Source organism: Octodon degus, unplaced genomic scaffold, assembly GCF_000260255.1.
Source record: "Octodon degus isolate 3935 unplaced genomic scaffold, OctDeg1.0 scaffold00281, whole genome shotgun sequence".
In the NCBI taxonomy this organism is placed as follows: Eukaryota; Metazoa; Chordata; class Mammalia; order Rodentia; family Octodontidae; genus Octodon; species Octodon degus.
The window spans coordinates 973353-986001 of NW_004524857.1; the positions used below are offsets into that span (position 1 = coordinate 973353).

The 12649-nt window shown below is 34.9% G+C and overlaps 1 protein-coding gene across 1 annotated transcript in view; it reads right to left on the reverse strand.

Annotated features, from left to right (window-relative positions):
- The window catches only part of Cdk14 (cyclin dependent kinase 14), a 546799-nt gene that overhangs the window by 212877 nt on the left and 321273 nt on the right, over positions 1-12649 (reverse strand). Inside the window, exon 7 of the mRNA XM_023707130.1 lies at positions 9390-9452. Coding sequence (XP_023562898.1) covers positions 9390-9452 — 63 coding nt within the window. The remainder of the gene's footprint in view (positions 1-9389; positions 9453-12649) is intronic.

Below are 12649 nucleotides of genomic sequence, written 5' to 3' on the forward strand. Positions count from 1 at the left end.
TATTTTAATCTTATTTTAAAATGAAAAAAGTGGGGAACAAAGAAAAATAAAGCAACATAAAAAATGATACAGAATTTCAAAACAAGAATAGGAAATTGACAATGGTTGTTATATTACATACTGTTACCATGAAATTTGTTGCTCAGATTACCAGATATAGGTATACAAGTAGGATCAAGCAATTAAACTTTAACTCTTCCTTTCAATAAACCAATAGAAATTAGTAGTATAATTATCTTAGTTATCTTGTGGGTATCTTTTCGCTTTCAGCCATCCCAGTTATTCTTTCCTTTTTAAAAAAGATAAACATATTAACAATGAAACCAAATTTCACAACAGGTTACAAGGACAGTTACATTAGTTTATACACTGTGACTTGCTGTCCCTCTAGTGGTTATTCAGAGCTGAAGACATCTGGCTATATAATACTAGCACAAAACTTTTTTTTATTATCTAAAGAGAATATAAAAGTCAAAAAAGTAGAAACAACATAGAACTTCACCAAACAAAAGAAGAGGAATTTGATAACGGTTACTGTATTGCATAACTGTATTGTTTTCTTCATCTCCATTGTATTTATTTCTGCTCTGATCTTTATACTTTCCTGCCTTCTTTGGGCTTTGGGCTTCACTTGCTCTTCTTTTTTTAGGAGGCTGATGTACAAAACAAAATTGTTTACTTGAGCTAATTCTGTTTTCTGATATAACAATTTACCGCTTAAATTTCCTGCTTAAGACAGCTTTCATAGCGGCCCACAGGTCCTAGTAAATTATATGTGCATTTTGATTTAATTGTAAATATTGTTTAATTTCTTCTTTAATTTCATCTGTGACCCACTGACTGTTCAGTAGGGGGTTATTTAATTTCCATTGGGTTTTTGCTGTTTCTTTTGTCAATAATATCCAGTTTCTGACCATTGGACTATGCTCTTATCTCTCCATTAAATTAGATAAAAGAGTTTAGCAGGGTACATCAATCTTGGTTGGAAGTTATTTTCTTTCAGGACTTGATATACTTCACTCCAAGCTTGTCTCGATTTACTAGTCTGTGTTGAGAAATCTGCTGTGATTTTGATGGGCTCTCCAATATAGGTGATCTGGTTCTTTTCTCTAACAGCTTTTAACATTCTGTTCTTTTGCTCAGTTTCTAGTATCTTGATTATTAAAGTGTCTAGATGAGGATTAACTCTGATTATGGCTAGCTGGAGATCCATGTGCCTCAGTTATCTGCTTGGCAGATTCTTCTCCCATGCTTGGAAAATTTTCTGCTACTACTTCTAAAAATAGAGTTTCTGTGTCATTTATGCTGACTCCTGCGCTGCTTCATTGACACCTATTAGTCTTAGTGTTTCACTCTGCAGCATCCTGCAGCTGTGAACTGTAATTTCCTGGTTCTTTGTTATTTTTAAAAGATCTTTCCTTTCACAATCCTTAGTTCAATGCTGTCTTCAAGGTCTGAAATTTTGTCTTCAGTTTATTTCAACCATTTTTCTCAGCTTTCAGGGAGATTAATTCCCTGGAGCTATGTTTGAATCTGTTTCATCCATTATAATTCTTCCGGTATTTTTCATTCAGTGTGTCTATCATTTTTCTATTCCCCTCTATGTTCTTATCTATGATTTCTTTAGATATGCTGAGCAAAATTCTTTCATGTTTTTTGTCCTTTCTTTTTTTACCTGAGAGATTACTTCTGATCTGATTTCTTGTATAGCCTGATTCAGGTTTTTTTTGTTGTTGTTGTTGTTTTGTTTTTTTTTACTTCAGTTGCTATCATTTCAGAAATTTCAGGTGTGTGCCTTCCAAATTCTTCTATGTCCTTGTTTCCTAGACTTGTTCTGGGTGGGCTTGAAGTCTAAGACTGCCTTTTGCTACTCTGTTTTGACACTTTTAAAGCTCCCAGTGTTCACCCAGACTCTGCTGAGATGAGGTAGGGAGTGCAGTGTGGGCAGCAAGGCTTTGGGACAGTGGGGGGTGGGGCAGGCTCTCTAAAGCTCCTGCTGCCTGTGGGGTTCAGTGTGGCTTCTGTCATGATGGCGGGAAGCTGCGGCTCAGAAAGGCTCCAAAGATGATGGGGGTGGGCTGAAGCTATGCAAAGCTCTCTCTGTAATGGCTCACCCAGACTCCTCTGACTGCAGCAGGACAGGGTAGGGCTCACCCAGACTCCTCTGACTGCAGCAGGACAAAGCTCAGCAAAGCTCCCACGATGGTGGCGAGGACAGGGCTGGACTCACCAGGTCCCCATAGCTGCCCAGTGTCTACATGTCTTTTGCAATGGTGGGACAGGCCACTGCAATATTTACGTAGTTTTACTGCTAAAATACTATCTTAGATAGTAAACTGCCATTGATATTAACTTAGTTATACCAAATAGAAAAAATTTAAAATGAATTGGAGTATTTAAAGACTTGTGAATTTGAACTAATCTGAGCAATAAGCCTCTCTTCTAATCTCTTTAAAGAGGTACAAAGTAGTAAGAACCTATACCTTGAGAAGAAACTATAAGTTCTACTAGTAACTAGTCACATAAGATTTTGCTGTCCCAATTAAAGACAATCAAAAGAATTCCCCAGTAGTGCACAATAATTTACGCATGGGGTCATTTTCCTCCTAGGGTGTCATGACTTTCCAGGTAAGCACACACAGAGGTGTATCATACAGTATCAATTTTAGACAGGACAAAGGCAAGGTGAGCAAGCTGGCTTTAAGCCTGAAGTCCAGCATGGTGTTTCCCTTACTCCCCATGGGTATCCCCAAAGTGAGCACTCCCGCCTACAACTAAAGCATTATATAACATAACTGTAGAAACTGCTTGCATCTCATCATTCTTTGTCTTTTCAATTTGGGGTTTAAAGTACCTCTAGGGAAGAGTTTAATTAGCTGCTCTTGATTTCTCTGTTGGACCTAAAGTTTTAACAAGCAGCTCTGTGGGCTATGTCAAGGACACAAAAGATATATTATATACAACTAAATACTGACCACATGTCCTAACTGAAAAATTCACACACCCTCAAATATCTATCATGATACAAACTGATGTTTGAAATTTCATTTTTGTCTATCACTAATCCGCTAATTTCTAGATATGGAAAATTATTTTGCAAAGACAAAAATAAGATGAAAACATTCAGAAGAAGCCTAGACAGGTGGTTGAAATCAGGTGTCAAATTTTAAAAAAACACTTTAATAGCCTTATGAAATAATCATATTTTCTGAAATACAGAATTAGGAAGGGTTCTGCAATATTCATGATAATGCATGATAAGAAATCATGAGCAAATGAGAACTGTAATGAAAAATATGGAGAAAATCAGGTGTCATTTGATTTTCTATCTGAACATTTGAAAGTCTCACTCAGGAATCAATTCTCAGTGCCATCTGTGTAAGATTACCTTAATTTGGCGTAACATTATTCTGTCTGTTACACACCTGCCTGTTCTGTGGACTATGAAAACAATAATAACTCTTTAACTGCAATAAATATCAGATCTTTTTTAATAGTTCATCTGTTGTTGAAATAAAAAACAGAAGTCCATTTTATGACAACAAGATAGCAGAAAACACCAGCAAAGAGTTCAAAATCACTTGTTATTTATAATTATTTCCAAAAATTAGAAAGTGCACATTTGTAGGAAACCTTCCAAAACATCATTATACCATGAAAATGCAAGTGTATTATATAAAAGCACAGGAAGATTTAATCTTATCGTGGCAATAGGATTCAAACATGTACATTTATGGATATCAGCTGGAGACAGCATTAGTCTTTTTTCATGAATCTTAATTTTCTATCTCTCATGCCTATTAATTTTTAAATATGGCATCAAAAAAGAATAAAAGAAGAAATGTAAAGTATTACAGTAATCTTTAAAAAAGATTCAAGCCTCAATTTGCATATCACCTAGAATTATACCATTGCAAAGTAATATAAGTTCAGCATTAAAGTCAACTATGACAGCCAAACCCAAATGTAATTCAGTGTAAATACTTATAAAAGGGAGAAAAATGACTTTACCAAAAAATTGTAACCAGCTTCCTACATACTAATTACAATGTTCTAGACATTGGTCGCTATGCCTTTCATCATTATAAATATTTATAACAAGGCCAATGTCCTCAGGCTTTTGGCTCAGGTTTTAAATTGCCCTCCAAGTAATTAATTGCTAAAAATACTCATTTGTCAAAAATAGATATAATAGTTAGAAACAAACCATTAGTTAATGGTGAATATTTATTTCAGAATGACACACTGATAAGAGACACATCCTTAGGCAATTAAAGCAGGAGGATGACTCTAGAAATTTGGACAGCATTGACTTCTTTTTCTTTAGAGACCATTTCAGTATTGTAAGGATTTTTTATTAAAATGGTAATATTTTCACACACATTTTGCTGAAAACTAGTACAAAATTAAATAGACCATGTTAAGCGAGGCATTGTAGAGCACACCTATAATATCAGCACTCAGGAGGCTGAGGCAAGATTGTCATGAATTTGGAACCACTACCCTGAGGCACATAGCTAGTTCAAGTCTGGTCTGAACTAGAGAGGGACTATAAAACAAATACGTATATGTTATATTACAAAATAGGAATTATGTGATATTCCAGTTTTTTCTTTCCTCCGTTGTTCTATTGTATATTATCTTTGTATTGTTGGAAATTTTAACAAGCAATCTTATCAATTCTTAAGTGCATGACACATTCTTGTAATAAACTATACCTGACATACAAACAAAGAAAAATGTACACTTGTAAAATCCCAGACAGATGTCAAAAATGCTTCTATATATAGTCAGGCTGAATTGCAATGAAACTAAAAGTAAACATTGGCTAATTTAGAAACAAAAGAATTTGATTACTGGGGTTTTTTGCTCTCTATCATATTCAATATTTATTATATTCTGACCACTTAATGATTTAGTGTCAGATTTATTAAAAAGGACCTGCTCTTATTCACCTAGCATTCACAAACTTGTACAGTGTCTTATTTTAGCTCAACTGGTTTTCTCTTACTCAATATCTAGCATGGTATTACAAACAGCTGTTAACTTAGTAAATATTATTCTTACCTTCTTCATTTTGTATTCATAGATTTAACACAATAAATATCACATGACAAAATATGTTAATATGTCAAACAGAAACCCCCATGGGACATCAGTCACGATGGCATAGTCAGACTTCGTAGAGAACAATTTCACCTATGGTGTAGATGCCAGTGTAAGCCTGGAGGAGTGCCGTGGCTTGGGCAGACAGACAGCAAGGAAAACCCAGTGTTCACGCAGGTGAGTGCTGTCCCATGGAAACTAAAGTGGTAAGAAGCACTGTCTACTTCCACTTTCTGCAGTTCAGATGCCAGAGCACAAGCCATTAATAATCATATTAATAATCATATTTTGATAAGATAATAATCATATCAAAATACTATGATTTTTTTCTATTTTCATTTTTGATAGCAGGAATCAAAGTCAGGGCCTCGCACTTGCCAGGCAGGTGCTCTGCTATTGCGCTATGTCCATGACGCAAGTCTATGATCTTAAAAGATGTTAGAGAAAAGCAACGAATTAGCTAAAAATGTCAACTCATTACAGCATAGACTTTTCAACATGAACATTAAGTGCCAACAAAACAAGGAGAATGTTGTGGTATGTGCAAGGACATCTCCCCAAAGCCTCATGCAGTCAGCAGGGTTCCTACGGTTTCTGATAGACTCAGAGTCCAGTGCTGGGATTATGGAAGTGAGGGCTACACCCATCCTGAGGCAGGAAACCTGCATACAATATAAGGGAGGAAAAAGGCCTGCTTTCTCTCTTTCTGCTCCTCCTCCTTGTTGTTTTGCTGTTTTCCACCCCCATGAATTACTGTCCTCTGCCATGTGCCCCTGCGCCTTGGAGCCAGCCGAGTATGGACTGAACCCTCCACAAGTTCTGAGCTAAATAAACTTTTCCTTCATTAATTCTGGGTATCAGGTGTTTTGTCTCTGAAGTGAGAGAAAAGTATCTAAGACAGAGTGAAATGTTTCCGGCCTGGAAAAAACGAACAAACAATACAAAACCTTATAAGCAAGACTGTTTTATTCTGCAAAACTAACTTTCAAAATTGATGGCAAAATAAGATATTTTCATAAAAAAGAATGCCTTAAAAAATCCATGATCAACAACTGTGCATGCCAAAAAAATTCCTGAAAGAAAGACACAAGGAAACTAGCAATGAGAATAAACACACAAGGTAAACCAGGCAGTTAAAAAGAAGGAAAAGGAGTCAGCAAAAGGAAAATAATGCAAGGACAAGAATAAGTTAATACCTTTCACCAATAAGTCACAATGTGAATGGAATCGATTTCTCAATCAAGAGACCAAGCTGGGATAGCTGTACTACTGCTTATGCCAGGAAGTTTTGCTGAGAAAGTTTCGGTTTAGGTCTATGAGTTCCACTGTTTTACCTATTTTATCTTCCAGATTAAGTTTTCTGTTTTCACACTGAGATCATTGATTAATTCTGATTTTAGTTCTGTACAAGGATGGAAAATAATATTCCATGAATGTGAATGTGTAAATAAGTGGGAGGAGTTATCCTATTATGAAACAACGTGGACTTCAAGCCAAACCAATTAGAAGAGATAAAGGTCACTACATACTTATTAAGGGAACAATACAACCACAAGAGAAAAGAACGGTTAACAATGTGCACCAACAACGGTACTCCTAACTTAATAAAATAAGTACGATGAGAAATAAAAGATCAGGTAAACATAAACACAATTATAGTAAGGAACCTCACTATCCCACTGTCACAAATAGATGAACTAGAATAAATAAATCAAATAAAAAGTACCAGAGTTGAATAAAACCTTCAAACAAATAGACTTGCTGTAATATACCCATAGAATGTTCCAGCGAACAACAATGAAATACAGTCCTCTTATCAGGACATGGAACTTTTCTCAAAACAGACCACAAAGTAGCGCATAAAGCATTCTGAAGTAAATTAAAAGACTCAAAATTGTACAATGTTATTATAACATAGTACAATGAAACTTGTAATCAATGGCAAATAAACCATGGATATTATGCAAATGTGGGCTTTAAACAGTGCCTCCTTGAACCATCAGTAGCCAGTCCCTATAAAAGAAAACAACAAAGACATAAGGCAGTTCTTAAAATTAAAGGACTATGCCCGTGTGACATAGAGGAACTTAAGGGACACACCCAGAATTGCTCTGCTTTTGTGATGAGAGCTTTCACAGCTATGAACTTTCATCATAGGATGGCCTGCAAATCTGGTCAGCATGGACCAAACAAAACAATGTTTTTATCTGTTAACACAATATATATATTTTTATGAAAAATGAACATATTACAAATTCTTAAATTGAACAAACAAAATCTATTATTAAAAACAACAAAAAGACGATGCACAAAAATCAACAGACTATTAGGTATCATTGATTTAATTATTTTTAAGAAATTAGTTAAAGTTTTTATATTTCTAAGTTGTATAACCTAGACTGCCCATTTTGAAAAATCTTCACTAGTATGTCACAAATATTAAAAAGCACCTACAATGTATTAAAAAATAAAAATAACACAATATTGGACAATGTATAAAAAATTGACATGTAAGAACAGGCGATTAAGGAAAACAGAATTATACATGGTGGGAAAAGAGGAAGTTCTTAGTGCTCTTACTAGTCAAATGACAACAAAAAAGTCATCCCACTCTTATCAGTCACAAAAATGAAAATGACTGATTCCAGTCAACATTAGTAAGAGTAGAGGAAAATGGTCTTACTAATACAGATAACTTAATCTATTAACTAGATATTCAAGGTAAGTAAGAGTACAATGCTATTATACTGATTATATTCGTGTATAATAGCAACATGCAACATTCTGCAAAGAGGTCTAAAATTTTTTTTTTAAGAAACTATCAAAAATTCTGTTTAATCATACTACAAATAGCATAATTACTGGAAAGACTAAGCTACACAGTCATGTACACTATTGATTTTAAAGGATATTCATGATACATTTTAATTAAAGAGAGGAATTTTTTTTTTTCTTTTTGTATTTTAGGGAAGGGTCTACACTAGATCGGACTTGTAATGATCCCCCTTTACAGTCTCCCAAGAGCTGGGATTATAGGCACACACCACCACACTCAAGTCTCAATTGCAGTTTTAGCGCGCCCGGGGGCAGGATCGGCATGGCAGGCTCAGGGATCGAACCCCTGGCTCCTGAGCCTGCTTGCAGGTGCTTTAATCCACTGAGCTATTTGGCCAGCCCTAAAATTTTGAGAAAGATTGTTTTTGTGGCTGCTTCAGGCCACCTTAAGGATGGTTCTGATGCAGCCTCTGGTGCTGGGAATCGAACTGCAGTCCTAGGCGCCTGACTGCATTTGCCCAGTAGCACTTTACACAACTGAGCTATCCGGCAAGGCCCCAGGAACTTATAAAATGTATTTTTATGAAGGACAATTATATACATGTGTGAGCAAACCTATACAAGCAAAGGCAAGTATAAAACAAAAAATGCATCATGTTTCAAAGAGTGGTATATACAGATAATAAAGACAAAATGTAAACAATTTTGTTTCAAATGTATCCATGACACTCAACTGGTTCTCACGATCATGAAATGCGGTCATCTGAGTCACAAAATGTAAGCGCATCCATAAGCTTTCTCATACACCTTTGGTATCTTTAAAGTCCTTAACTCAGAAATCTCCTGTTTTAAGCTTGAAGCTCTAGAAACATATTCCAAAATGGTCACTAGGTTAAATAGTACAAAAAATTTAGTTCTTTTGTCAGATACTCATTAAGTTTCTAGCTTAAGAAAAAGGAAAAGAGCGCTGTAAAATGGAACTGTTTCCTATATATACCTGCAAATGAAAACCTAAGGAACTGTACATTTAGATCAGTGGGAAGCACTTGCCTAGCCCCAGGACCAGGGAAAAACAACAGCAAAAGAATAGAAAAGAAAAACCACGCCTGGTGAACTCATACTAACCTTGTTTTGAATTGTACCAGCACTCCACATTGAAATCAACTGGTACTATACTATGAGGCTCTAAGCTAGAGCTACTACGTTCCCCTCTCCTGAGCACAGGGTTAAAATAGGGGCCAGTGTAATCTACTCATTGTTGGCAAATGCTGCTTTGTGAATTAAAAATACAATAAGATCTAAATAAAAAATCTTCCAGTAAACACACTCAATATTGAAACACAATTTCCACCAAGTAAACTGAGGTCCAGACTGTGTATAGTTCACTCTGATATTGTTTCTCGTTATAAAAAAAAAATCTTAAAAACTTAAGTTATGATAGAGATATTAAATATTAAAAAATGTACATGAAGAGTGCTAAATCTGGGCTTCTAAATCTCTTTTCCTACCTTCACATTATCTGGATGGAGCCCCCCAGGGTGCTTGTCCATGTACTGACATAAATCAGTGTGCTAGAAGAGAAAAAAAGGAGAATGTATTAATATCCCTCGGGCTACAACATGATGAATCAATATTTCCTACTTCAAAGTCACCATTACCTTCTGAACAAAGCAGATCCAAGACAAGTGGGTGGAATGTTAGCATACGCAGTTGCATGCTCTCACATTCCTATGTTTAAACACAGCTGAGTCATCTTTACCTTGAGGTTTTATGTTAAACAGGACTGTGTGATAAAAGGAGTATGTCTCCATAATTTGTTACTTAACATCTTTCATGGTGAATATATATATATATATATCCCTATACACCTCACACGCAAAATTCAAGCAATCCAATTACAACTTCAATTATCACATGCTTTGCAAATATAAATGCAAGTTACATATTTCGATCAAGTACTCAAAATCTTTTACTATACTTAAATTAATAAATGACTTATTTAAATATTTGCATCTATATTCACCAACAATAATTTTTAGGTTTCCAGAATGCCTGAATATATGAGTAAATAAATATTTTCAAAGTTATAAAGTAAAGGCATCCAGATACATGTCAAAAAGGACAGTCAAATGCAATATTCCTCAGCCCTTTTTATATTATTTTGAGAGAAAGTGTCACTAAGTTGGCCAGGCTGAGCTGATACTGAGGATCCTTCTGCCTCAACCTTTTAAGTTGCTGAGATTCTAGGCATGTGACATTGAACCCAGCGAATGAGTGGCTGTTTCTTGTTTGTTTATACTGGAAACTATATGGAATCTTCAAAAAAAGCATGTAGTGTTGATATTCAAATTTTTCCTCTCATATTAAGTTACTATAGGATTTTCACACAAATTTTCTATTCATTCTATAAAAGCAAAGAACATGAGTATTTGTGCCCCATTATTAGGAACTGCAGATTCAGAATATATTAAAGAATCTTATTATAGCCAATCTGACAATCAAATTCTGTTACTGAGTTTTATTTGCATGAGAGATGGTAAATGCTGAAGACAGGCAGAATTCAGCCTTCAATATTTAAATGGCAATGGAATACCCATCTCTGACAAAAGTAAACAAAAAAGGGGATACAAATGAAGGACAATTTTGTATCTGTATATACAAAATAGTTAGGATAGATATACAGCTACTTTCTCCTAATTCAATGAGAAGAAAGATTTGTACTAATAGTGTTTGGACAGGATATCATGTCTGCATCTTGTACTGAATAACCACTATGAAGACAACAATATGCAACGTTTTAATTATTGAAACTGTCCTATTACTCGGTTTTGAATCTGTCTCATTGCTATTTGTTTCTCAATAAAATTAATTTTTTTTAAAAAAGTAATTCAGCCTTCATTCCTTCATCCTGTACCTCCTGAATCCAGGGCAGACCAGTCACTGAAGACATGGAGCACATAGAATATACACTTACAGGAAAGCAACAGATACGCCAGTGACTACAGTACGGTACATGTGTATTATTGCAAGAAGAGAACTGTGTAAGATTTCTTTTGGCTTTGACCTCCAATTTGCTAACTTTTCTCATCTTCTATCACACCTTACTTAGAATTAACTTTATCTAGAAGCCTATCTGAAATCTTTACACCCCATTAGGTTTCCTCTGCTGTTTCTTGGACAAAGTCAAACAGAACAGAGAATGTGTTAGGAAATACATTCTCAGGTAAAACTGGCATTGTCTGGCACCACACTTCTAAATAGAAATTGTTTGATTTGGAAATTATGGACTTTGTGGGCCAGGCAATGTGTTATACATACAGAGAACAAAATATAGAGTTCTACATACATGACAGTCATTTAAAAGAAAACCTCTAAAATACAATTAAAGTCGTTTCCATTGAGCTTTCATAACTAAACTTTTTATTTCATACATTTAACAAATTGAGTAGTGAATTTTAGATCCCAAACTATCATTTTATAACTCTGTGTTACTTACTTCCCCATCCTTGCAAATAAGAAAATGCTATTGGCATAGAACTTAAAAAAAAAAAACAACACATGAAATAACACTTATTATCTACATCAAAATATATAGAGTATCACTTAAAATACTACCATATAAGATTCATGAAAACAAGAATGACATCTAATTTGCTCAGTGCTTCCCACACAGCAAACTAAATGGCACACAGAAAGCACATCCGATCCTACCACTTGCCACTGTGATTGTTTGGATACGGTTTAAGTCTGATCCCCCAATTGCATATGCTAAGAGGATGGTTGGGCCACAACCTACACTGTGCAATGGGTAGAAAGACTGAGAGGTGGGGTCGCTGGAGGGGATTAAATGGAAGTAACTGCATGACCCTGGGTGTGGCACTGTCAAGAGAGAAAGTTGTTCTAGAAGAGTGTACCTGACTCCTGAATCATTCTCGGGCGTCCTGTCTCACCACTTAATCTCTTCCTGTCACACACTGAGACATCTCTCCACTATTGCACTCGGGTGGGTGTGTTCACCACATTCAGCACTACACTATCTGTACTTTCAACCTCCAAATCTGTAAGCGTAATAAATCTGAGTATCCTCCCTATATATTTCATTATATCAAAAGAAACATAAAAAATATGATATATTAAAATTCTTATCAAAAACATATAATCTCAACTTATAAAATAAAATCTAATTCATACTGCTTCCCAAATGTGAACTAAAAGCAATAAAAAACCTAAAAGATGTGAAAATAAATATTTCATGTATTTTATATTACATATTTACTTTGTATTTTGTTATACATATCCATACATATCAGTAAAAAGGAACTGGATATATCAACGTAAAATAAGGAAAAATAGGGTTCAGAAATGTGTATTCAACATCTACATATCTAACAATAGGGTACATAATTATAAAACAAAAATCGATGAATGCAAAGAAAAAAAGAAAAGTCACAAAATCTGAAAGAATATGCAGAATCTTTCAAAAAATAACCAATGGAACTGACAAAGCTATAAAACTATTGGTGAAACAATTAAACAGCATTTTTATTTTTACCCAAGAAATTCATGCCACACAGAGAAACAGACAAAGGCAAAAAAAAAAAAAAAAATCTGGAAAAATTCCAGAAAGCAGAAATCATACTGCCTTCTTTCATGTATCTGAACAAAATGAATGCCAGAGTATTCCATGTTCTATAATTTTGAAATTTAATAAAGGAATAATAACATTTATCTGCTAATGGGCACAGCTGGAAGATACCTGCCACTTTCT